Source organism: Bufo gargarizans, chromosome 3 (assembly GCF_014858855.1).
Source record: "Bufo gargarizans isolate SCDJY-AF-19 chromosome 3, ASM1485885v1, whole genome shotgun sequence".
NCBI lineage: Eukaryota > Metazoa > Chordata > Amphibia > Anura > Bufonidae > Bufo > Bufo gargarizans.
The window spans coordinates 595,437,709-595,464,810 of record NC_058082.1 but is presented as its reverse complement, the minus strand read 5'-3'; the positions used below and the strand labels follow the sequence as shown (position 1 = coordinate 595,464,810).

Below are 27,102 nucleotides of genomic sequence, written 5' to 3'. Positions count from 1 at the left end.
AGGGATATCCTGCACTTAAGTCAGTCAGAAACAAGACACGTGCAGCGCACACCAGTCACTCATTGGGCACATGTGGCACACAAGACACTTATACGTGGCTCACATGTCACTGATGCATATGTCACATACTGGACATACACCACTGATATACATAGAACATATATAGCACACACCAATCACGCATAGGAAACACGCAATGCACACAGCAAGACATTTATGCCTAACCCTATTAAGTGTAGCACCCTTAAAGCGGTCGTCTCACTTCAGCAATTGGTATTTATCATGTAGAGAAAGTTAATACAAGGCACTTACTAATGTATTGTGATTGTCCATATTGCCTCCATTCCATCACATTATACACAGCACGTATCTGTGGTTATTACCACCGTGGATTCCAGCAGCGGTGGTCGTGCTTGCACACTATAGGTAAAGGTGTTTGCCTATGAGCACTTCCAGCCTTTCCCTATAGTGTGTAAGCACGGCCACCACTGCTGGATTACACGGTGGTAATAACCACGGATACATGCTGTGTATAATGTGATGGAAAGGAGACAATATGGATAATCACAATACATTAGTAAGTCAAACCCTTTAACCACTTTAAGAATAAATGTCTGGCATGAAATTTACCAAATCGTAACCTCCTCAGATTGTACATAATCTACAGTATATTTAAAAGGGTTGTCCTACCATAATGACCTATTGCCTATTACTGAACAAAACAAATAAAAAGGGAACAATTTATTAAAAGTGTCCACATCTCCAGACTACTTCCCACGATCCTCTATCGGCCCTCAATCCCAAAGTACATAGGGAAGACCTCCGCACATCCTTTTCCCTGGAGGAACTGGTAGAGTTGGCCCAGATCCATGTGGTTTCCTCTTGATCCATGTACATCAAATGCTTTCTCCTCTAGAGCGGGGAATTTTCTCAGATCCTGTATTTCCGTCTGAGCCGCTGAGGAGGACAGCTGGACATCTTCTCTATGTCTAATTAAAATGCGTTTCCAGGTCAGTTTCCTAATCCTGAAAGAGATAATAAACATCACATAGTACGAAGCAGAAGAAAAACACTAGCAATCACTTGGTGGATTCAGATGATCCATGCAGGATCCACTGAAAACTTCCTATCCACCGGGGCATCCAGGCAATCTCCAGGTTTCCATCACGTAGGGGTTGTACCTGTCAGTATGGTGCCACGTGTCACAAGTCCTCAGCAGTTGGCCAATAGCCATCTACTAGCTTTGGTCAGTGGCCTGTTTCCTCTTTTCAGTCATATCGAATTTAAGTCCGGCATTAAAAAGTTGGGAAGGTGCTGGTCTTGCCACCACCAAGCGTTCTCCCCATAGTAGTGAATGGGAGAGCACTGCGATTGCGCGGCCACCGCTCCCATTTATTTCTATGGGGGCGACGGAAATAGTTGAGCCAGGGCTCGGCTATTTTCAGCAGCCCCATAGAAATGGATGGAGGGTGGCTGCGCATGCGCAGTGCGCCCTCCACAACTTTTGGGGATCTGTTCTCGGTGGAGGTCCCAGAGGTGGGACCCGCACCTATCAGACAATGGGTGCATATCCTAGCGATATGGCCCCATTGTCTGAGATGGGAAAACCCCTTTAACTTAAAGGCTATGTACACCTTCGAAAGCAATTTTGGGGGGGGGGGGGGGGGGGGGGCATTTCCAGGCTCGGATAACCCATTCCATCCAGCCCACAGAGAAGCTTGTACACACCTGGACCAAAACTCTTCACAGGACTCCTGTGCTCCTTCCACACACACAATGCCAGGTTTCCCCGGCATGCTGAAGCCAGACAGTCCCAACTCCTTTGACCACTCTAATATATATTTCCTCTTCTGCTTATTGTATATATGGTGACTGTAAATCCACAATCTAGTAAACATGGCGTCTTCTGATGGCGCTGCCCCTTGTACGTTATCTGTAGGGGTCACTGGGTGCAGGTAGGTCTCCGCATTGTCTTGCAGCCACTCTGTGGCACTTAAGATGCAGACGTCTCCATTGCAGTTGCTTTTCAAGTAGGCAGTTAGGTCTGAATTCAGCTGTGTCTGATGTGACCGAACCAGGGATGGCGACCTGAGAAAGGGATTGGTTAGATTGTTAGACGAAGGTCCAATGCATCTAATATGCAAGCAGCCGGCAGAGCAACTATTAATCTGCATGTTGTATAGACTACTGATCTGGAGGCTGTATTACATTAAAGGGATTTTCCGAAAGGCCATCAGTATCTGATCGGTGGGGGTCCGACACACGACACCCCCTGCCGATCAGCTATTTCAGAATGCACTGGCTTTCCTGTGAGCGCTGCGGCCCTCTCCATGCTCATCGAACACAGCGCCGTACATTGATCTGCGCCTAGGCCATGTGACCGATAAAAACATGTCATCACTTGGCCTGGGAAAAGCTGGAGAAGGCCGTGGCGCTGCCTTCTCAAACAGCTGAAAGCGGGGGTCCTGAGTGTCGGATACTGATCATTAGTATTAAAGTCTCGGAAAACCCCTTTAAATGTAATTTTATGACACTAATGTGGAGGCAGTATGTACTATCTACCTGGACATTGTATGTTCTATTTATCTGGAGGTGGTATGTACTATCTACCTGTTACGGCAGTGGGTGTGGAACCACTGTATCAACCAACTTGTTTGACTTTAGGCTAAACCTAAGGGAGTTATCCTGGCAGTCCCCTAGTACTTACCCTTTAATCCCTATACAGGGATCTGGGATTCACCAGGCCGTTAACTCTTGGACTAGTTCAGGTATGGTTGACCGCTGGCCGACAGGGGTCAGAGACACTGGTGCGTAGCACCGAGACAACAGGCAGAGGTAAGGAGAGCACAGTTCTCTGAGCAACAGGTGTCTGAGCAATAGGTTCTAGTCTGCTAGTGTCCTGCAAAGGTTTGCTGTTTCTACATTCGTCTGCCCGTGTACCAACTTCTGCCTGGTTTCCGGATGCCTGCCCTGACTTCAAGCTGTTTATCTAATTGCACATTCTCTGCCTGACCTCTGCCTCTCCCTGACCACGGCTTTGCCTGATCCTTCGGTGCTCCACACCAGTGTCTCTTAACCCCAGTGGGTCAGCCGTCACTTGAACACTTGGTGGTTCCCCTGTACAGGGACTAAAGACTGAATTCCAGAAAAAGATCTTGATATAATCCAGCACCTCCATTCAGTAAAATGTAACTTTAAAAAAAAAAGTTAAAAACCTCACAGCGTCCTTGGCAGCGCGTTTCGCGCTTTATCAAAGCCCTAACAAGAACACAGGCAACAAGGCATATAGTACAAAATACAACCAATGAAGAAAAATATGAAAGAAACGTAATAAGCGACCACCCAGCCCCATCATCTGTAGGCCCTCGTAGGCCCCGATTACGTTTCTTTCATCTTTTGCTTCATAGGTTGTATTTTAATCTATGTCTTGTTGCCTGTGTCCTCATTAGGGCTTTGTTAGAGCACAATAAGCGCGAAACGCGTCACTGAGGACGCCATTACATTTTTAAAGGGCTTTTCCGGGATTTTAATATTGATGACCTATCCTCAGGCTAGGTTATCAATATCAATTCGGTGAGGGTCTGACACCAGGCACCCTGCCAATCAATTGTATGAGGAGAAGACATGCAATATGCGCTCGCGCTGTCCCCTGTCTCTCTTCCTGCTTGCTGTTGATATAGCAGCGGTGAGCAGGAAGAGAGACCGGAGACGGCACGTGCACACGGCATGTGCCTCCCCTTCATGCAGCTTATCTGCGTGGGTGTCGGGTGTCAGACCCCCGCCGAATTGATATTGATGACCTATCCTGAGGATAGGTCATCAATATTAAAAGCCAGGAAAACCCCTTTAAAGGGGTATTCCCATCACAGACAATGGGGGCCTATTGCTAGGATGGGAGGTGGGACCTGCACCTACAACGAGAACGGAGCGGGGAGATTTGTGGCGGGTTTCCTGGGGTCTGGACACCACCAAGCGCTGCTTCCCGCTGCTCCCATACAAGTGAACGGGAGCGCACCGCGCATGCGTGGCCCCCGCTCCCATTCATTTCTATGGGGCTGGCGGAACTAGCTGAGCCAGCGCTTGCCTATTTTCAGTGGCCCCATAGAAATAAATAGAGGGCGGCTGCGCATATGCAGTGTGCCGTCCACTACTTTCCCCGCGCCGTTCTCCGTGTGTAGGTCTCAGAGATGGGACCCGCACCTATCAGACAATGGGAGCGTATTCTAGCGATATGCCCCCATTGTCTGTGATGGCAAAAGTTACGTTTTAGGTGCTGGATTATATCAGAGAGTTTGCTCGCTACCCTTGATCCGGGGAAATCTCTGTTTAGCCTGCCGCCCGCAGACCGGGAGTGGTTACATTCAGGCTGGACTCTCTGGGTGAGCTGTGCACGTGTTCTGTTTTTCTCCGGGTGCCACTTACATAACGCCCTTAGGAGTAGCCCCAAGCCAAATCTGTTCCAAGCGACACAGCGGATCAATCCGCCTCATAAAACAGCACTATAGTACTACATTTAATAACGTATTACAGGTTACCTACAACAGCACGCTACAGTTTCAACAAATTGAAAAAAATAAATGAAATATTAATGTGTAAACTTTACCTGACGACTATTTCTGGTGGCACATTTGGATAGTGCGGGGGGTACGAACAGTGTAACGTCAGCGTGTGCTGCAAGACAGAGAAGAGCAGCGTAAAAGCATAAAAGAGTTATTCCCATCGCAGACTAGGATATGCCGCCAATGTCTGATAGGCGCAGGTCCCACCTCTACCGAGAACAGAGCCCGCAAAGTCCGGGAGGGCGCCCCACGCATGCGCAGCCACCCTCCATACATTCCCATTGGAGCGCCGTTAATAGCCGAGCGTCACGCTCGGCTACTTTTGGAAGTCCCATCGACATGAATGGGAAGCACACCGCACAAGTACGACCATTGCTCCATTCACTTCTATAGGGCTTATAGAAATAGCCAAGCTAGCTCTCGGCTATTTTCGGCGCTCCCACAGGAATGAGTAGAGGGCAGCTGCGCATGTGAGGTGCTCCCCCCAGGATTTTGTAGGCTCCGTTCTCAGTATAGATCCTAGAGATATGCCCCCAATGTCTGAGATGTGAAACAGTCAAGACTGAGGACACCTGTCTGAAATGCGTGAGCTGCACCATCCACATCACGGAGGTGAGGTCAATAGAGATTAATATGAGGGGTTCACTTTTTCACTGGATTCTTCATGTCATCTGTGCACATGAGGATTTCCTGGCGTTAAGCGATGACCACTCGCGTTTTTCTTTTTTTTACCTTGCCGATGGTAGGGGCACTAGGAATGGGCCATGCCACTTCATCTCTGGTCTTTTTTTCCGCAGGCTACACTACTGAACCTAATTTTCATCCTTGGAAAACCCCTGTGGTGATGTAGATGCAGAAACCACGAGGCACAGCAAGAGGAGTTGTAAAATGACCACCACCGAAGTTCCACACTGACTAAGAACGGGGTCTGACGGGTTCCTTTCTTTATGAACCACTACTGTTCCCCTCAGATCTCACAGAATGCGCTTACTGCTACAGCTGCTAAACATTTCCTAAAATGTTTGAATCAACAGAAAACCCCTTGGAATCAGCTGGATGTGAATAGGGCCTTATCAATGAGATTGATAAAAGACTGAAGGCTTGTGCTGGCTCTGGAGAACCCATAAACCAAAGCGATCTTACCTGGACACTGCCAGTATCACCCAGCTTTATGGTCAGGGTGAACTGGATCTGGAATGATGGGGGGACGGTGGTCCGCGTCTCTGTGTAATCCCTCAGCTCGGCCAGCGCCAGCTGATCCGTGATGCTGAACTCCTCATCATTAGGGAACATGCTGGACAGAAGGTCCAGCTCCGAAATCTGCGCCTCTGCCTCCTCATAGCTCGTCATTCTCTGAGGGAAAACACCTAGTTAATCGGTCTGTGTTCATTGGCACCTGTCACCTAAAGCTGGACACGTAAGGTCCATAAACAGGACTGGATTGCAGTCAGGTCCTTAAATATTGGGACATCGACACAATTCTAACATTTTTGGCTCTATACACCACCACAATGGATTTGAAATGACACAAACAAGATGTGCTTTACCTGCAGACTCAGCTTTAATTTTAGGGTATTTACATCCAAATCAGGTGAACGGTGCAGGAATTGCAACAGTTTGCATATGTGCCTCCCACTTGTTAAGGGACCAAAAGTAATGGGACAATTGGCTTCTCCGCTGTTCCATGGCCAGGTGTGTGTTATTCCCTCATTATCCCATAATATATAATGAGCAGATGAAAGGTCCAGAGTCCATTTCCAGTCTGCTATTTGCATTTGGAATCTGTTGCTGTCAACTCTCAAGATGAGATCCAAAGAGCTGCCACTATCAGTGAAGCAAGCCATCATTAGGCTGAAAAAACACAACAAACCCATCAGAGAGATAGCAAAAACATTAGGTGCGGCCAAAACAACTGTTTAGAACATTCTTAAAAAGAAGGAACGCACCGGTGAGCTCAGCAACACCAAAAGACCCGGAAGACCACGGAAAACAACTGTGGTGGATGACCGAAGAATTCTTTCACTGGTGAAGAAAACACAACAGTTGGCAAGAACACTCTCCAGGAGGTAGGTGTATGTGTGTCAAAGTCAACAATCAGGAGAAGACTTCACCAGAGTGAATACAGAGGGTTCACCACAAGATGTAAACCATTGGTGAGCCTCAAAAACAGGAAGGCCAGATTAGAGTTTGCCGAACGACGTCTAAAAAAGCCTTCACAGTTCTGGAACAACATACTATGGGCAGATGAGACCAAGATCAACTTGTACCAGAGTGATGGGAAGAGAAGAGTATGGAGAAGGAAAGGAACTGCTCATGATCCTAAGCATACCACCTCATCAGTGAAGCATGGTGGTGGTAGTGCCATGGCGTGGGCATGTATGGCTGCCAATGGAACTGGTTCTCTTGTATTTATTGATTATGTGACTGCTGACAAAAGCAGCAGGATGAATTCTGAAGTGTTTCGGGCAATATTATCTGCTCATATTCAGCCAAATGCTTCAGAACTCATTGGACGGCGCTTCACAGTGCAGATGGACAATGACCCAAAGCATACTGCAAAAGCAACCAAAGAGTTTATTAAGGGAAAGAAGTGAAATGTTATGCAATGGCCAAATCAATCACCTGACCTGAATCCGGTTGAGCATGTGTAACATCCCAAAGTTATGTTACAAAACTCTTTTACCCCGCTACAACCTGTTAAGTGTATCTGCATTGTCATCCTGTGTAATTTTACATCACATTCTCTCAAATGTGCATTATAATCCTTGTTAAATATATATTGCTGTAAATTTCCATGTTCACCAGCAGGTCGCGGCAATGTGTTTAGCAGAGACTTAGTTCAGTTTAGTGTTTCTAGGCTGAAATAGTACATTCCAGTTTAGCTCCCCCCTCTTTGAGGAGGTGTGGAATGTTCCCAGATCCTGCCTCATGGGTGGGGAAGGAAGTTAAGTGAGTGTGCCAGCCACCCCTGCTTGGGGAAGGCTGTGCATGTAGGAGCTCCCAGTTTTAGAGATCCAAGCCAGAATCTTGTCTCGGCTGAGACAAAAGATCATCATTCCCAGCCTGAGCCCTTCAGCCTCAGCTGGTAGAAAGCAAGCAGCCATCTCCAGTATTCCAGGAAGAAACATACCCTGTGAGCACAACTGTGAGTACCGTCCAGAGACCAGGAGAAGCCAAATTCCTCCTCAGGTAGTCCGTCCCCAACACAGCAGAAGTCAGATAGCGCAGAAGATAGTAATTCCTGCCACATTACAGAGCCATAAGCAGACGACTTATCCTGCAAAGAGCTCCAGGCACATGATAGAAGCAGAAGACAGATCCCTGCCACCTATTTCTAATACCTGCTGGGACCCATCGCTGTATCTCACTTGGATGAAAGCTGCATATAGTAAAGACAAGTTTGAACTTTATTCCAAGTCTGGATCTCAATTATTGCTGCAAATCCCTCAATTACTCCTACTAGCAGCACACTGATTTTATTGCAAGTGAGCCAGGATCCAGGAGTCCAGCCGTACCAAGGTAGGAGACACCATTGACACTATTGCCATTACCACACAGAGACATTACACCACTCTGGCATTCCTAACCTGGTACGTGAGTTGCAACACCTTAAAGGGCCCTGTGTTAGTACCCTGCGCACGCTGCAATTGGCGTCACAAACAAACCATAGACTATTATACCCATATCCTGACCCACTGCATAATTGGCGTCCGTGTAACTGAACCCACGGTCCGGCTCATTGCACATGCATTTCACTTGCTGAAGACTAAACTGAAGGGAAAATGCCCCAAGAACAAGCAGGAACTGAAGACAGTTGCAGTAGAGGCCTGGCAGAGCATCACCAGGGATGAAACCCAGCGTCTGGTGATGTCTATGCGTTCCAGACTTCAGGCTGTAATTGACTGCAAAGGATTTGCAACCAAGTATTAAAAAGTGAATGTTTGATTTATGATTATTATTCTGTCCCATTACTTTTGGTCCCTTAACAAGTGGGAGGCACATATGCAAACTGTGGTAATTCCTGCACCGTTCACCTGATTTGGATGTAAATCCCCTCAAATTAAAGCTGACGGTCTGCAGGTAAAGCACAACTTGTCCGTTTCATTTCAAATCCATTGTGGTGGAGTATAGAGCCAAAAATGTTAGAATTGTGTCCATGTCCCAATATTTATGGACCTGACTGTAGATAAACTAATCCAGGCTCCGAGACTAAGCACAACTATTTGGGCAAATGGATGACCATTTAATACAAGGTGCTACTGAGCCTGCCAAAGTAGGAACAGCTCTTCTCTGACTTCGGGTGCACTCACACAGCGAACTATGATGCGGTGAGTTCGGCTCACATGAACTGTGGTCGGTCTTGAAAATGCAGCCGCCAAGTGGACCGCACACGGCCGTGTGATAGCAGCCTAAAGCCGGTTTCATACGAGCGAGTGTCACGCTCCAGAATAGCAACACGAGTATGCGGCAGCTCCCCTCCTGACCTCCCAGCACTACAGGGGTCGTGTATCATTATATTGATTTATGATGCTATGTAACCCTTAGAGGTCTGGAATGTATTGGATAACACTGACATAATGCTATGTGAACCCGGCAGTGCTGGGAGGTCAGGACGGGAGCTGCCACCAGGGGTGCACTTAGCCTTTCTGTTGCCTAAGGCGAAACCTGAAACAGTGCCCTCCTCCCCAATGCCAATTTCTTAACCTAACCCCTTCCTTTTAAGCCCATGGACCCCTCAGCTGCCCCCCCCCCTTTGCCCCTACCTGGTTCTGCGTGCACCTGGCCTCATTGGTAGTGCACCCCTCGCTACCACATACTCACGTTGCGAGTCCAGAGCGTGACACTCGCTCATGTGAAACTTGCCTAAAAGGGCTCATGCCCACTAGGTGTCTCTGTACCTCGGTCCATATAAGGCCTCTTTCACACTTGCGTTGTCCGGATCCGGCGTGTACTCCACTTGCCGGAATTACACGCCGGATCCGGAAAAACGCAAGTGTACTGAAAGCATTTGAAGACGGATCCGTCTTCAAAATGCTTTCAGTGTTACTATGGCACCCAGGACGCTATTAAAGTCCTGGTTGCCATAGTAGGAGCGGGGAGCGGTATACTTACCATCCGTGCGGCTCCCGGGACGCTCCAGAATGACGTCAGAGCGCCCCATGCGCATGGATGACGTGCCATGCGATCACGTCATCCATGCGCCTGGGGTGCCCTGACGTCACTCTGGAGCGCCCCGGGAGCCGCACGGACGGTAAGTATGCTGCTCCCCCGCTCCCCACTACACTTTACCATGGCTGCCAGGACTTTAGCGTCCCGGCAGCCATGGTAACTATTGAGAAAAAGCTAAACGTCGGATCCGGCAATGCGCCGAAACAACGTTTAGCTTAAGGCCGGATCCGGATCAATGCCTTTCAATGGGCATTCATTCCGGATCCGGCCTTGCGGCAAGTCTTCAGTTTTTTTGGCCGGAGCAAAAAGCGCAGCATGCTGCGGTATTTTCTCCGGCCAAAAAACGTTCCGTTCCGGAACTGAAGACATCCTGATGCATCCTGAACGGATTTCACTCCATTCAGAATGCATTAGGATAATCCTAATCAGGATTCTTCCGGCATAGAGCCCCGACGACGGAACTCTATGCCGGAAGACAAGAACGCAAGTGTGAAAGAGCCCTAAAAAAGATTATCTGCAAAATAGGGACACCTTCCGTCTGCACACCGCATTTTTCTCACTATCAGCAATACAAAGGGCTATTCCTGACTGCAATGTGGACAAGGACCTGCTCTGTAAGGCCTCATTCACACATCACGGAGACTGCATTGACTTTCCAGGGACTGTGGCGACACCACAGAAGCTACTATAGCTGCCCTATATTGTCCGCGATGGCGGATCCCTCACACGCATTGTAATCTATGTGTCGTCATGGACATAGACGTGTGAATGAGGCCTAACCTGCGGAACGTCCACATGGATCCGAAAAAAATACGGATGTGAGCATGGCTCCATAGAAATGTATGGGACAAGGCTCATGCACATGAGCATATTTTCTTTCTGTGTCCGTTCCGTTTATTTTTTGCGCAACCATTCATTTCAAGTTACTCCGTGTACATTCCGTTTCCATATGTCTGCATGTCCTATTATAGTCCGCATTACGGACAAGGATAGGACTGTTCTATTAGGGGCCAGCTGTTCCGTTCCACAAAATACGGAATGCACACGGACGTCATCTGTATTTTTGTGTGGATCCGCGTTTTGCGGACCACAAAATACATACGATTGTGTGCATGATCCCTCAGTGTGCGGAATATGCGTTATTAAAGGGGCTCTTCACACATCCGTTTTTTGTTTTTTTTTATGGATCCTTTTGCCTGATCCAAGAAACTCGTTGCACGTCCTATTGTCCGTTTCTAAGGATAAGAATCGATATTTCTATTGATGGGAGCAAGAAAACAAAACAAAAAACCACTATGCAGATGGAAGCTATCCCTTCTTTGCAGAAAATCGGACACGGTCGTACAAACGAGCCCGGACAGGACGGGTAGCCCCATCCATGAAATCTATGCACCCTTTAGTTCAGTTCACATATAGACAGCCAGCAGTATACTCAGCTGCCAGTACTACAAGTCCCAGCAGAAATGCATTCAGACCATGCTGACATTATATGGCAGCTGTCACTTATGGGCAATCTTACCAGCCAATCTAGCAGATCCTAGGGGTCCATGTGTCTGTCAGAGCGACTTCCCATTGGACTGAAAGGTCGGGTGATGTCATGAGCACGTGACCAGGCAATCATCCGGAGAATGGCACAGGCAAACAATAAAGTTATTGTAAGAAAACATTCCACTTTACGTACGGCGCGGCAGCCATTTTTGTTAGGGGCAAGCCGCGCACTGAGCGTACAGGACCTGGGGGGGAACTCTAGAAGTATAACCTGGAAAGTTGACCACATCTAAAATGGCGCTGCGGTGAACTGACGTCCTTTCACACAAAAAGTACATACGCTAGCTATGGAGTTTAGCCGTGATTTGACTAGGCCAGGCCGACACTAGCACGTACATGGTACTTTGACACTTGGCTCCAGCTTCTTGCTTCCAATTTGGTGCTTTTACCTGCCCGTCAAATGTCTAACCAATCACTAAGCAGTTCCTCGTGTGACGTAGGATGACGCGTCTTGACATTGGATCCGAAGAGAGCGAAGTGTAGCATGAAAAATCGTCTCGCCATTTTGTTGCTGATGAGCGCATAGAGTTTCTATCACGGTGGTCTTCGGATAAATGGCCGACACGCTTATTTCTCACCGTTAAAACGGAGACATTTATTGTAACCCATTTTCCACTCATTTTCCTCTGGATTTCACGCTGAACTGCTAAGCTAGGCTGAGAGAGAAAGCCGGTAACGTGTAGAAGGGACGATAGGAGACGACCCACCGGGGGACACGTAGAGCTGACAGGGCGCCTCCACGCTGCGCATGCGCTTGTAGTTTATACTGTCAGTGCCGGAGGTTCCATGTGGAAGCTGTGGCTCCTGTTTTGCTAGGACTGCCATATGTTCGGACCTATGTGCTGAGGTAGGTGGGCACAATCCTCCTGGAGCCATCAGTACAGCAGGATTTACGTATATATTACATTATAGAAGGGGGGACGCAGTCTATAGGTTCAGATTTCTGGACATTACCGTAAGGCCTCATGCACACGACCGTATGTATTTCGCGGTCTGTCAAAAATGGATCATCAAAAAATACTGTTGACATCCGTGTGCATTCCGTATTTTGCGGAACGGAACAGCTGGCCCCTAATGGAACAGTCCTATCCTTGTCCGTAATGCGGACAATAATAGGACATGTTCTATTTTTTTGCGGAACGGAAATACGGACATACGGAAACTGAATGCACACGGAGTACCTTCCGTTATTTTATTTTTTCCAGACCCATTGAAATAAACGGTTCCACATAAGGTCCGGAAAAAAAATACGTTCGTGTGCGCAATATCATCACCCTCCAGCCACTAGACAAACCCTAAAGCGTGCCTTGACTGGCAGGGAATACATCTCGGCTGGCCCTGAATTTTTGCGCCTGCACTGTTGTTCTGGGTATTGACGTATGCACAGAGGATCCACTGCTGCCCCCTTAGCTGGGAGGATCTGCTCCACTCCTTGTCCAGCGCTGCGGCTCTGACATCGTGGGCGCATACGCAGTAGATATCTGCCATGCTTAGGAAGAGGCAGCAGATCCCTTGGAACAAGTGTGCAGGCGCAAGAAGACAGGAGTAAGGTGAAGGGTCTGTCACTATCCAGCACTATGGGGCTCCGAGGGCTCAGGCTAGCGCCTTGGTGCTCCAATGACCTCATTTGAATATTAATGTAAATGTTTCAGGAACCGCGCCAGGTAGAACCATAGGTAAGACATCATTTAAATCAGCAGGTCCAAGAATATAGGGGGGTTCCTGCTGCCAGGAACCCATACACTTTAAATGTGCATGGAAATTCAGAGTGCCCCCACTATCATCTGTCGGGAGCCCTCCGTACATATATTCCATTGTCAGAATGGTGGTTTAGTCTAATGTGCTTGAGGGCCGTAAAGCTTGTGTCCTCCATTTAAACTGCCACAATGAAGGGCCGTGGTACTTCCGTGAACACAGGGTGGGCAGCTCCGCCTGGTACTGAAGCTTCTCCCATGGACTGCAGTACCAGGCACAGTGCCCTCACAGAGGAGACCATTCTTTACAGTGCAGGAGCTCTGCTGTCCCTTCATTTTGTTGGCGTCTTGGAGGTTAGACCCTCACCGGTCAAAGCATAACCTAAGAATAAACCAGTAAGTTGTAGATGACCCCTTTAATAGCAGGTTGCGGCTGTTTTTTGTTCTTTTGGTATTTTTTTTTTTTTTCTGTAATTTCATTAATTTGTTTTCTAGAAAGCGGGAAAATGGCAAAGAAGAGAGGAAAGAACCTGCCCGTCCAGGAGTCTGTGGAGACAGGTAGGGTTAAAGTGGTCCTGAGCTAATGGCTGGGGCCATGTGTGAACATACCCTGAAGCTGCCCGCTCTGCGGGTACTCAACATAGAATCGTCTTTCAGAACCAGCATGCAAACACATCCGAAAGGGAGTGGAGGAAGGAGCGGTGAAGAGGGCCCTGGTCAACGTGGAGTGGAACGTGTGTCAGGACTGCCACACTGAGGGCAAGGAGAAGGCAAGCTCCGAGGACGAGGAGGCAGACGTGGTCTGGATCTGCCTGAAATGTGGTCACAGGGTAAGATTCTGCCGTCTGCCTTACAGGGGGTGTCCAGCCTTTCACTTGTATGACCATTAGGTCCCATGCAACTTGTTCTACTGAAATTCAAGACCCCGTGTTGCTGCTTTATTTGTTTCTGGAACGGCGAGATAAAAATAATTCTTCAAAAAGTTTTGGGACGCCCTGAATGCCAAAAATGGCCTGGTCCTGAAGGGGTTAAAGGTGTTACACTACTATACCAGGGGGTCAGCAACCTCCAGCTGTTGTGAAACCGCTGGTGTGCCGGAGGTTGTCTACCCCTGGACTATACCAATAACTGGAACCCTTTGTGGTGCTCTGGTGGAGAAACTCGCCTGCTATGACCATCTTTGTGTGTAGTTAAAGGGGCGGCTACTGTGTGTATAAGATGACTCGATGGCACTTACGGTTGATATTCTGTGCCCGTTTGCAGTATTCCAATGCCATGTCCTCTTGTTGGGCAAATTGTCAGTTCTGTCCATAAGATGGCCGCTGATGGAGGGTCATGTGACCTGCAGAGTATTTGAATGGAGGAGACATTGCATGGGGGGGGGGGGGGGTTTGCTGGTCACCTGACCCTCCTTCAGCGGCCATTTTATGGACAGCACAAGTCTTGGCAAACAAAGGGAAATATAAAAAATGGCACATGATATTGCAAAGCCTATATAAGTAATTGCCATATAGTCATCGCACAAACGCACTGGTCAACAGGAGCCAGAAAGCGGCCAACCCCTTTGAAGGGGGTATTCCCATCACATACAATGGGGGCACATCGCTAGGATATCCCCCCGCTGTCTGATAGGTGCGGGTCCCACCTCTGGGACCCGCACCTACAAGGAAAACGGAGTGGGGAGAGCTGCGGCTGGAGGAACCCGGGTTTCCTACCAAGCGCTGCTCCCATACAAGTGAATGGGAGCGCACCGTGCACGCGTGGCCCCTGCTCCCATTCATTTCTATTTTTCGGCGGCCCCATTGAAATGAATGGAGGATGGCTGTGCATGCGCAGTGTGCCCTCCATTCATTTCCCCCCTCTGTTCTTGTAGGTGTGGGTCCTAACAACACCTGGCAGACAGTAGGGGCATATCCTAGCGATATTCTCCCATTGTATGTGATGGTAAAACCCCTCTAACTTCAGTGTGTTGGGGGTCATGCTGATGAAGAGGCCAGCACAGCTCCAAAATGCATTGTATGTAGAAGGGGTTGTCCCATATCCACACTTATGGCACATGGCTAGGATATACCACAAATGGTCCCAACACGCTCCTATCTCCAGAGAGCAGCCACGTATGTGCGATCGCAAACCACCCCCTTTCCCCCCATTCGCTGCTATGGGTCTTCCAAAAGACAATTTTCTGAATATCCTCTCCTTCACTTCAGGGTATAGAAGCAGGGTATATCTGCCATTTGTGGTATATTCTAGCTCTATGCCATAAATGTATGAGATGGGATGCCCCTTTAACTGCATAGGGGAGGATGGCATACATAACACTGGATTCTGTTACCGTCATGGGCGATACGTGTGCTGTGGCCACATTTGGATTTTCATTTCCGCTTTTTTGCTCCTTGCAGGGCTGCGGCAGATATTCGGAGCAGAAGCATGCCCAAAACCATTATAACACCCCGAGATCAGAACCGCACTGCCTGGTGCTCAGCGTTGGAGACTGGAATGTGTGGTAGGATTCCCAAACATCATTTCTTTTTCTTTTTTTCTGGGACCATCACAAGGGGTTATTTCCACAGCGCCGTACACTGTATGGCCGCTGTGCTTGTTATCGCTCTCAGCCACCATCACCTCTATGGGGCTGAGCTGCTCCCTGTCACTGGCCTACAAAAAGCTGCCCGAAGGCCGCGGTGGGTGCACCAGTGCCGTCTCAAACAGCTGATCGGCGGGGTTTCCGGATGTCTGATCCCCCCCCCCCCGATCAGATACTGATAACATTATGCAGAGGATAGGTCATCAGTATAAAAAATTTCTGAAAATCTCTTTATTGGGATGAGTTACAATACCAAACACTACCTGTGGCCCGGTGTGGTGCTGTTTTTGAAAGAAAGCAGGCATGTTTTTCTAATCCTGGAAAATTCCTTTAAGTGTTTGGAAGAAAAGAGCATGAGTGATGTGATGGTAACTTGATGGTCCCAACACGCTCCTATTTGGGGCCTTTTAATTTTGGTATTTAAAGGGGTTGTCTCACTTCAGCATATAGCATTTATTCTGTAGAGAAAGTTAATACAAGCCACTTACTAATGTGTTGTGATTGTCCATTTCTTGCTCGTATCATTGGGGGACACAGAAGACCATGGGTATAGCTGCTGCCACTAGGAGGCGACACTAAGCAAAAAGTGTTAGCTCCTCCCCTCAGCTACACCCCTCCTGCAGGCACTGAGCTAATCAGTTTTAGCTAAGGCCTCTTTCACACTTGCGTTGTCCGGATCCGGCGTGTACTCCACTTGCCGGAATTACACGCCGGATCCGGAAAAACGCAAGTGTACTGAAAGCATTTGAAGACGGATCCGTCTTCAAAATGCTTTCAGTGTTACTATGGCAGCCAGGACGCTATTAAAGTCCTGGTTGCCATAGTAGGAGCGGGGGAGCAGTATACTTACAGTCCGCGCGGCTCCCGGGGCGCTCCAGAGTGACGTCAAAGCGCCCCATGCGCATGGATGATGTGCCATGCGATCACGTCATCCATGCGCGTGGGGCGCCCTGACGTCACTCTGGAGCGCCCCGGGAGCCGCACGGACGGTAAGTATACTGCTCCCCGCTACACTTTACCATGGCTGCCAGGACTTTAGCGTCCCGGTAGCCATGGTAACCACTCTAAAAAAAGCTAAACGTTGGATGCGGCAATGCGCCAAAACGACGTTTAGCTTAAAGGGCTTCTGTCACCCCACAAAAGTCATTTTTTTTTTTTTTTGGATAGTTACATTACCTATAGTGCGATATAGGAGAATATAATCTTGTCACTTACTTTGATGCGGCCGTTTCTTTAGAAAACGAAGTTTTATAATATGTAAATCCGGTCTCTACCAGCAAGTAGGGCGTCTACTTGCTGGTAGCCGCAGTAGAAAACCGCCCCCTCGCCGTGTTGATTGACAGGGCCAGCCGTGATCTCCTCCTCCGGCCGGCCCTGTCAGTATTTCAAAAATCGCGCGCCTCTGTTCATTCGGCGCAGGCGCTCTGAGATGAGGAGGCTCGTCTCCTCAGAACTCCCTCAGTGCGCCTGCGCCGATGACGTCTTCTCTGTCATCGGCGCAGGCGCACTGAGGGAGTTCTGAGGAGACGAGCCTCCTCATCTCAGAGCGCCTGCGCCGAATGAACAGAGGCGCGCGATTTTTGAAATACTGACAGGGCCGGCCGGAGGAGGAGATCACGGCTGGCCCTGTCAATCAACACGGCGAGGGGGCGGTTTTCTGCTGTGGCTACCAGCAAGTAGACGCCCTACTTGCTGGTAGAGACCGGATTTACATATTATAAAACTTCGTTTTCTAAAGAAACGGCCGCATCAAAGTAAGTGACAAGATTATATTCTCCTATATCGCGCTATAAGTAATGTAACTATCCCAAAAAAAAAAAAAGACTTTTGTGGGGTGACAGAAGCCCTTTAAGGCCGGATCCGGATCAATGCCTTTCAATGGGCATTCATTCCGGATCCGGCCTTGCGGCAAGTCTTCAGGATTTTCGGCCGGAGCAAAAAGCGCAGCATGCTGCGGTGTTTTCTCCGGCCAAAAAACGTTCCGTTCCGGAACTGAAGACATCCTGATGCATCCTGAACGGATTTCACTCCATTCAGAATGCATTAGGATAAAACTGATCAGGATTCTTCCGGCATAGAGCCCCGACGACGGAACTCTATGCCGGAAGACAAGAACGCAGGTGTGAAAGAGCCCTAAGGGTCCGTAGGAGGCAGACGTATCTTTTATCTTTTTCAGGTTCGAGCTACAGGTGGGCTCTAACCACCTGTTTTCCCACCCTTGAGGGGGGAGACCAGTGGGTCCTCAAGCCCGCTGCTCGTTCCCCACCACTGGAAGACGAGGAGGAACAGCGGATCTAAAATCCACTGTTACCCGCCAGCTACAGTGTCACCTTATCTACTTCTTCTGGCCCACCCCGATTCCAGCAGTGTTACCTTCCTCAGTGTGCTGCCCCTTGGGGAGGGCGGCGACACCGTGAACACAGGAATATAAGTTTCTTCTCCCAGACCTTGGCCTTTTCCCTGTCCCTGGTGACTCTCCGGCCCTCGGTCCCACCTCCGGTCCCCATCACCTTCTGCCAGGCCCTGCGGGCATTCCCGGTGGTCGCATGTCTCCTTGGGTAGCCGCTGCTGTTTTCCTCTGCGCATTGGTACGCCTGTTCCCGGCCTCGTTTGTTCCCCAGTGGTACTCCAGGAAGTTCTTCCCGTCGGCCCTGCCTGTACTCGAGGCCCCGGCTCTGCGGCCTACTAGTCTGCATCTTCCAGAGGGTTTGGGGGCGGGAACTGCCCAATAATCCCCGCCCCTACCTACCACTTAACCCTTTCCTTGCCTTCAGAACTACTGTTGCTGGGGACAAATAATTACTGGGATCTCTGCTGAGGGGTTAGAGTACCGGCCATTAGTGCAGACGGCTGTGGGTTCAGATCCCCTGGTTCTGTTTTGATAGGATTAGGGCTGTATGTCATTTATAGGCGGAATATGAGCGCTTACCACTGGACCCTGTACATCCTGTAGCATTACCCCCTTCCATAGGTGGAGTGCAACTACCACTGGATCCTATACTTCCAGTAGCGTTGTCCTCCTTCCGTTGTAGGAGTATTCACACTTACACTGGGTACTGTACATTCTGTAGCATTACCCTTTTTCCATGGAGTAATTACACTACCACTGGATCCTATACAGACTATCGCATTACCCTCCTTCCTTAGGTGGAGTAATTGCATTTCCACCGGATACCATATGTCCTGTCACATTACCCCCTCCGCAGGCGGAGTAATTGCACTAATACTGGATCGCATCCGTCCTGTCGCATTACCCCCTTCGCAGGCGGAGTAATTGCACTAATACTGGATCGCATCCGTCCTGTCACATTACCCCCTCCGCAGGCGGAGTAATTGCACTAATACTGGATCGCATCCGTCCTGTCACATTACCCCCTTCTATAGGTGGATTATTTGCACCACAATTGCATACGGTAGCTCCTGCCACATTACCCTCCTTCCATTGGCGGAGTAGTTGCACAACCAGTAGTGCGTACACTGCCAGTGGACCCGGTACATCTTGTCTGGCCCCCTCTTTTCCATAGACTGAGTAATTCCACTACCGCTGGAAACTGTTTATCCGTCTTTCTTAGGTGGAGTAATCGCTTGAGCATTAACTACCGCGACAACTCTCATTTGTTCCTTGTTGCATGGCATCCCGTTCCATTGGTGGCCTATTTGCTGGACACGTTACCTACCTACCCTCACCTTATCCCCCGTCATAGGTGGTATTTTGGCACTACTGCTGGATACTGTGACTACTTCACACTATCCTCTTCCTCACTGTAAGGATTGGTGTCGGGTGCCCATATGGCAGCCTCTGTCTTCTAGGTCGGCCTGTAGCTCACTGGTGGCTTGTCTGACTCTCATGCAGCATCCTAGGGTTCAGAACCCACTAATGGACAAGAAATATAAGACCTTGGAATTTTTTAACAGGGTGTTGACACGCCACATAACCTTTCTTCGTGCCTTGAGTCCCTGTAAAGAGCATTCTGATTTTGTTGATTGTCATTGGCACACTCCTTCAGTAGGGGGAACGTCTGCGCTGTTTGCCAGCTTCCTTCCTTCTCAGGTGGAATATTGCGATGGCACCAGTTCGGGGTGACAACTGCTGTTTGCCCGCATTTTCAGGTGGAGGCTCTCCTCTGACCCTAGAAGTGATAGTTGCTGGAATGGCCTCCCCCCTATGAGGCATTATTTACGCTGGCCATAGATATTAACGACTCCTGTTCCGTGGCTACTTGTCTCGGCCTTTGCTGTGTGCGCCGTGACAGTGGTGCCATGTTTGTGGTTGCCGGTGGCAACGTGTTGCTGTTATGGCATGTGGTGGCAGTGTCTCGGCTTTGGCTGTGTGCGCCGTGACATGGTTGCCATGCATGCAGTTGCTGGTGGTGGCTGGTGTGTGCACTTCCCCTTTAAGTTGTAGCCTTCCCCTGCTGGTGCTGTAAGAGTTAACCCCCTGATTGGGTGTGGTCGCTTTGGGCTATTTAGCTTCTGCTGGAAGCCTGTAGCTCAGTGTTTCTCCAGGCTTGGTGTGTGCTGGCGATTTACGGCTCCTGGCTTTACCATCTGTTCAGTGAGGGCCACTCTTATGGTCATCAAGGTCTTCCCAGGTCCTGTGTGTTCCTCCTTGTCTTCCTTTCCCTCCTGGTGTGTTGTTTATGGTGTGGGTTTGAGTTCGAGGTTTGTTGTACGTCTTGTTTGTTATTGCATGACTGGGATGTTGTTGCTGTTTGTCCCTGCATGTGTGCAAGTCGTTTCCCTTTGTGTGTGTTACCTCCGCGAGGGGGCTGGTTTCCCGGAGGGGTGAACCATAAGCCTGTATGCAGTGCTGGCTGGAGCTTCCGTGCATCTGGTGTTCGCATGGAGGTCCGGTTAGATGTTTAGTGTCGTCTTTCCATCTCTGCTGCGGCAGGTAAGTGTTGGTTGTTGCTAGTGTTCTGTTGTTACACTGTGTACTTGCTGCATATGGTCTTTTCCCTCCACCCGTTACTAGGCAGCTGGAGACTCCGGTTCGTCTGATTCCCTGAGGAACCGGTTGTCTCCTATTCCTGACCCGTATGCCAGGGACCGTCAGTGTCAGCAGGATCCAGTTTCCAGTGCATGAGCCCTCCCACCTTTTCCTCCTCTGGCTTCAGGGTTCATTGCCATCCCGCATGCCTTTGTAGTTCCTACGTTGCTACCTTCCCTCATCTGCATTTGCAAAGGGTATTAGTTTGGTGACCTTCCATTCCAGGCACGATCTGGTCCCGACTGGTGGGCTGTGGCGCCCTCCACATTCCTCCTTCTACAGGGACTCTTCCATTCTTCCGGGTGTGCTAACGGTATCTACACGAAGCTTCCCACCTTTCTCTCCAGAGCCAGAGTTCCGGGAGCATGCGACGTGGACGCCCTGATTCTTCTTGGCGGGAGTTCTCCCTCCTTACTTGTTTCTTCCCCCTCCCTCCCAGGGTTCTACGAGGATCCAGATAGAGGACATTCCGACAAATACTAGTCGCTCCGAGTTGACCCCGTTGCGCGTGGTATGCTGACCTTGTTCTCCTTCCTGGAGACGTCCCTTGGTCACTGCCACTCAGAAACTACCTTCTTTCCGGGGTCCGGTCTTACATCTGCATTTCGGTGACGGAGTGGCTATTAAGACCACCATTCTGACGTGGAAAGGGTTTCAGCGGATGTCTTCCGCACTATGATTCAGGCCAGGAAGACTGCATCGACCAGGATCTGTTGTGGGACCTGGAGGTCCTTTCTGGGCTTCTGTGAACGCCGGGACATTCCCTCACTTCCTGTTTTTTCTCTCCCCATGGTCCTATCCTTCTACATTCCGGGTTGGACCTTGGTTTAGCCCTTAGTTCCTTGATGGGTCAGGTGTTGGCGCTTCTATCCTGGGGAAGCTTCCAGCGTACTCTGGTTTCCCTGGTGCCCATGGAAACCTTCCTTCTGGGAAGGGCACATACCTTTCCTCTGTACCGTCCTTACAGCCTTGCGATCTGTATATAGTTCTCTCAGCCTTCCAGTCTTCTCTACTTGAGCCCTTGCGGGAGTTCTTACTCCGGCTCCTGTCCTAGAAGGTAGTTTTTTTTCTTGTGGCTATCGCATCCATCAGGCGGGTGTCTAAATTGGGGGTGCTCTCTTGCAAGATCCCCTTCCTGGTTCTTCACAAGAATACGGCAGTTCTCTAGCCCATTCCTTCTTCTCCCGAAGGTGGTCTCTGACTTCCATATCAATTAAGGAATTGTCCTTCCTTCACTGTCTCTTTCCTTCGCACCCTACGGAAGGGAGCTACATTATTGGACGTGGTCAGAGCTCTTCTTATTGTTAGCAGCCTCCAGTCCCTCTCGGCGTACGGATCCCCTTTTCTCTCCGGTGGGTCCTCGCTAGGGATTGGCGGCCTCCAAAGTGCGATTGCACGTTGGATTCGGGCGGCATGTGCTGACGCATGCCGTGCCCGGAGCAGGGTTCCATCCTTAGGTGTCACGGCTCACTCTCCCAAAGCGGTGAGCGCTTCTTGGACTAAGAGGAATCGCGCTTTGGCTGCACAGTTGTGTAAGGTGGCTCCCGGTCCCCCTTACACATGTTCACAAGAAATTACCAGGTGCATACTTGTGCATTGACGGTCGCGGCATGGGCCGCGGGTCTTGCAGGTGACATTTCTTAGATGCCTGCAGGGACGCTTGCTTCCATGGGTCTGTGTTTTTTTTTCCCCTCCCTTTGGACTGCTCTCGGACGTCCCACGGTTCCTGTGTCCCCCAATGAATATGGGCGAGAAAAGGAGATTTTTGTATAACTTACCAGTAAAATCTTTCTCACTCTTCATTGGGGGACACAGCACTCACCCAGTATTGTTGGGCAGTTGCTGGTTTGGACCCCGTTGGGTCCTTTGACATGGTTGGTTTTCCACGTGTTTTCTCTTTGGTTTACTTGCTTCTCCTACTGCTTGTGCACAAACTGAAGCTCTCTCTCCAGGCTGGAGGGGGTATAGCTGCCAGGGGAGGAGCTAACAGCTTTATCTAGTGTCAACGCCTCCTAGAGGACATAGCTATACCCACGGTTCCTGTGTCCCCCAATGACGAGCGAGAAAGAGATTTTACTGGTAAGTTATACAAAAATCTCCTTTTTTTTTTTTCTGGGACCTTGTGGTGTTCGGCGTCCACACTCCCTTCCTGGCGCAGTATTTATTCCAACTCTGGTTCCTGCCTGGCCGTTTTGTCCATTCCTCTGATAACCCATTCTCTTCTTCTTTAGGCAGAGTTGTTTCGCAGTGGCGGTCGATAGTGTCTGATGGGTTTACACAATCTTTATATTTTTGTCCCTTTGGCCTAGGTTAGTGTTTTTTTTTTTTTCTTCAGCTTCCGGTTCGGTCTGCCAGTTCAAGCAGCCTTCCATGGTGTATCAGACTGCTTCTCTCCTCTCTTGTTATGGATTTTAGGGTCCTCCTCTACATGCCTCTGCTTACCACATTGGCGTTCTCCTTGGGGAATACTCTTATGAAGCACACACCTTGGCCGTAGGTCTGAAGGGGATGTTTTGCATCCCAGAGGACACTCTTTTCCTACCAGGTTATTCCCCAATTTTTAGGGGGTTTTGGGTCGGTTCCGTTGCCTTGTTCCCATTGAGTTTCTATACCTAATATTTTCTTGTGGGCCATTGTCATGCCTGACATCCAGGTGCTCTAGCCCTGACTTGTTTGTCATGGTCTCGCTGGAGTGTTCTTCTCTTCTGGCAGCCTTGTATGGTGCTCGGTGTTTTTGCCTTCTGGCACCCCTACTTCTTCCCCATGGGGGCAAGCTTTGTGACATCTGCAGTTCTCTGGCCCTTGATATCCAGACGTCATTTTCAGTTCGTTTTCCTCCAATACGTATTCCAAAAGAGTGGGTGACTGTTGATGACTCTAGGATGTTTTTATTTTTTCCTGTGTTCTGATACTTGGGTATCACTTCCTCAGAAGTCTTCTGGATCCGGGCTATGTTTCCCTCTCCTGTACCTTCCGGAGTCGCTCAGTTTGTTCTGGTGACTGACTAGTCCTCTTTCTTGTCTATCTTTTGGATATGCCGTGTGCTCTACACTTCTTCTGAAGTCTCCTAAGCCGTGACTTATCTTCCTTGGGCTGTTCCTTCTTCTGGCCAGCCGGAGCCTCTTCGTATTCAGCCGCTCTCTGACTGCCAGAAAATGCGGGGGGAAGGACAACCAAGTAACCCTGAAAAGGGACAGGAAGAACCATGCCCAGGAAAGGCCATTTCCTGGGCATGGTTCTTCCTGTCCCTTTTCAGGGTTCTTGGGTGGTCCTTCCCCCTGCATTTCTGTACGGGGCCTTATGACCGGTCTTGGATTCATTCTGTTCTTGTTCCCTCTCCCATGGTACTGCTCTGTAAAGGGATTCTGTCACCAGGTTGTGGGCTATAGAGATGCGGACATGCACGGCTAGATTGCCGCTAGCATGTCCGCAATATACCTGTCCTATAGGGCTGTGTGCTTTTATTTTCTTTAAAAAAGGATTTTAGCGATATATGTAAATTAGTCTTGTAGGTGTCCAAGGGGCTGTACGAACCTTCCTGGTGCCCAGCCGTGCCCGCCTGTGAAGGAGCCCTGCACCGCCTATGTCCTCCGAATCTCCTCCTTTCATCAACGATAGCCGTAATCTCGTGATGCACAGTTCTTTCCCTGAGGCTGATGCCAGCACAGGGAAGGAACACTATACCGGCACTGCGCATGCGCGAGCTCTCGCATCGTGAGATTACGGCTATCTATAGTTGATGAAAGGAGGAGATTCGGAGGACATAGGCGGTGCAGGGCTCCTTCACAGGCGAGCGTGGCTGGGCACCAAGAAGGTTCGTATAGCCCCTTGGAAACCTACAAGACTAATTTACATATCTCTAAAATCCTTTTTTAAAGAAAATAAAAGCACACTGCCCTATAGGACAGGTATATTGCGGACATGCTAGCGGCGATCTAGCCGTACATGTCTGTATCTCTATAACCGAAAACGAGGTGACAGAATCCCTTTAACATCCCATGGTCTTCTGTGTCCCCCAATGATACAAGCGAGAACATAGGGCACGGGTGTCAAACACAAGGCCCGCGGGCCGAATCCGGCCCGCCAGACCTCGTCATGTGGCCTGCGTAGCCGCCGCCAGCCTTCACCTTTTATTATCACTTCCTGCAGGCGGCCCCTGCAGGAAGTGATAATAAATCGCATAATGAGCGGCAGGGCTTTTTTTCTGGCGGAACGCACCGGAACGGCGTTCCGCCACCTTTTGACATCGCAGCCTGCCATGCTCCAGCATCGCAGGCTGCGATGTATCAGCGGGGAGGGACTGGGAGGAGGAGCTGGGGGCCGGTGCGTTCACTGTGCTCCGGCCCCCAGCTCCAGTAGTTATAAAATGTGTACATTTAATAAGGATTCTATTCATGAGGCCCCCCTCTGCAGTAGAACATTCAATATAGCCACATCCTACTCACAGGGCTGTTATCTTAATGCTGGCCGGCCGGGCAGACGAGCGGCAGCGTCACGACTGACGTCATGTGCCCGGCCTACTTTCTGAATGAAGGAGGCGGCGCAGGCATGTGACGTCAGTCGTGACGCTGCCGCTCGTCTGCCTGGCCGGCCAGCATTAAGATAACAGCCCTGTGAGTAGGATGTGGCTATATTGAATGTTCTACTGCAGAGGGGGCCTCATGAATAGAATCCTTATTAATTGTACACATTTTATAACTAGTCTGTACTGGAGCGGCAATGGGGGGGTCTGTGGATGGCACTGTTATGGGGTGGGGGGGGTCTGTGGATGGCACGGTTATGGGGTGGGGGGTCTGTGGATGGCACTGTTATGAGGTGGTGGGGGGTCTGTGGATGGCACTGTTTTGGGGTGGGGGGGTCTGTGGATAGCACTGTTTTGGGGTGGGGGGGTCTGTGGATAGCACTGTTATGGGGTGGGGGGGTCTGTGGATGGCACTGTTATGGGGTGGGGGGTCTGTGGATGGCACTGTTATGGGGTGGGGGGGTCTGTGGATGGGCACTGTGATGGGGGTGGGGGGGGTCTGTGGATGGCACGTTATGGGGTGGGGGGGGTCCTGTAGGAGGATGGCAACTGTTATAGGAAGTGGGGGGGGTTCCTGGTGGAGGGGCAACTGTTAGGATAGGGATGTGGGGGGTCTGTCCAGGATGGCCCCCTTAAGTTGTTCATCACCCACGAGATCCCCCCCATAAGTGTCACCCACAGATCCCCCCATAAGTTGGTCACCCAAGCATCCCCCCATAGTGTCACCCACAGATCCCCCCCATAAGTGTCACCCAACAGATCCCCCCCATAAGTTGTCACCCACAGAGCGCCCCCCATAAGTGTCACCCACAGATCCCCCCCATAGTGGTCCACCACAGATCCCCCCATAAGTGTCACCCACCAGATCCCCCCATAAGTGTCACCCACAGATCCCCCCCATAAGTGTCCACCACAGATCCCCCCCATAAGTGGCACACCAAGATCCCCCCCCATAAGTGTCACCCACAGATCCCCCCCATAAGTGTCACCCACAGATCCCCCCCCATAAGTGTCACCCACAGATCCCCCCCCATAAGTGTCACCCACAGATCCCCCCCATAAGTGTCACCCACAGATCCCCCCCATAAGTGTCACCCACAGATCCCCCCCATAAGTGTCACCCACAGATCCCCCCCATAAGTGTCACCCACAGATCCCCCCCATAAGTGTCACCCACAGATCCCCCCCATAAGTGTCACCCACAGATCCCCCCCATAAGTGTCACCCACAGATCCCCCCCATAAGTGTCACCCACAGATCCCCCCCATAAGTGTCACCCACAGATCCCCCCCATAAGTGTCACCCACAGATCCCCCCCATAAGTGTCACCCACAGATCCCCCCCATAAGTGTCACCCACAGATCCCCCCCATAAGTGTCACCCACAGATCCCCCCCATAAGTGTCACCCACAGATCCCCCCCCATAAGTGTCACCCACAGATCCCCCCCATAAGTGTCACCCACAGATCCCCCCCATAAGTGTCACCCACAGATCCCCCCCATAAGTGTCACCCACAGATCCCCCCCATAAGTGTCACCCACAGATCCCCCCCATAAGTGTCACCCACAGATCCCCCCATAAGTGTCACCCACAGATCCCCCCATAAGTGTCACCCACAGATCCCCCCCATAAGTGTCACCCACAGATCCCCCCCATAAGTGTCACCCACAGATCCCCCCCATAAGTGTCACCCACAGATCCCCCCCATAAGTGTCACCCACAGATCCCCCCCATAAGTGTCACCCACAGATCCCCCCCATAAGTGTCACCCACAGATCCCCCCCATAAGTGTCACCACAGATCCCCCCCATAAGTGTCACCCACAGATCCCCCCCATAAGTGTCACCCACAGATCCCCCCCATAAGTGTCACCCACAGATCCCCCCCATAAGTGTCACCCACAGATCCCCCCCATAAGTGTCACCCACAGATCCCCCCCATAAGTGTCACCCACAGATCCCCCCCATAAGTGTCACCCACAGATCCCCCCCATAAGTGTCACCCACAGATCCCCCCCATAAGTGTCACCCACAGA

General features: G+C 50.2%; 2 protein-coding genes across 3 annotated transcripts in view; one reads left to right on the top strand and one right to left on the bottom strand.

Moving 5' to 3' along the window:
• Window positions 1-663: 663 nt before the first annotated feature.
• On the bottom strand, window positions 664-11,615 carry RWDD2B (RWD domain containing 2B). The gene is made up of 5 exons (XM_044287740.1): window positions 11,248-11,615; window positions 5,703-5,912; window positions 4,604-4,671; window positions 1,729-2,088; window positions 664-1,025 (listed from the first exon to the last, which is right to left on the bottom strand). The coding sequence occupies exons 2-5, from the start codon at window positions 5,907-5,909 to the stop codon at window positions 785-787; spliced, it is 876 nt and encodes a 291-aa protein (XP_044143675.1). The 5' UTR covers window positions 5,910-5,912; window positions 11,248-11,615; the 3' UTR covers window positions 664-784.
• A 305-nt stretch (window positions 11,616-11,920) lies between these two features.
• USP16 (ubiquitin specific peptidase 16) overlaps window positions 11,921-27,102 on the top strand; it is a 46,009-nt gene continuing 30,827 nt past the window's right edge. Inside the window, exons 1-4 of one of the 2 annotated variants that reach the window (XM_044284413.1) lie at window positions 11,921-12,123; window positions 13,466-13,528; window positions 13,628-13,800; window positions 15,370-15,473. In XM_044284413.1, the coding sequence (XP_044140348.1) occupies window positions 13,477-13,528; window positions 13,628-13,800; window positions 15,370-15,473 (329 nt within the window). In that variant the 5' untranslated portion in view covers window positions 11,921-12,123; window positions 13,466-13,476. Of the gene's footprint in view, window positions 12,124-13,465; window positions 13,529-13,627; window positions 13,801-15,369; window positions 15,474-19,944; window positions 20,449-27,102 lie in introns of those variants that run through there. The other variant, XM_044284414.1, reaches the window with a different exon arrangement.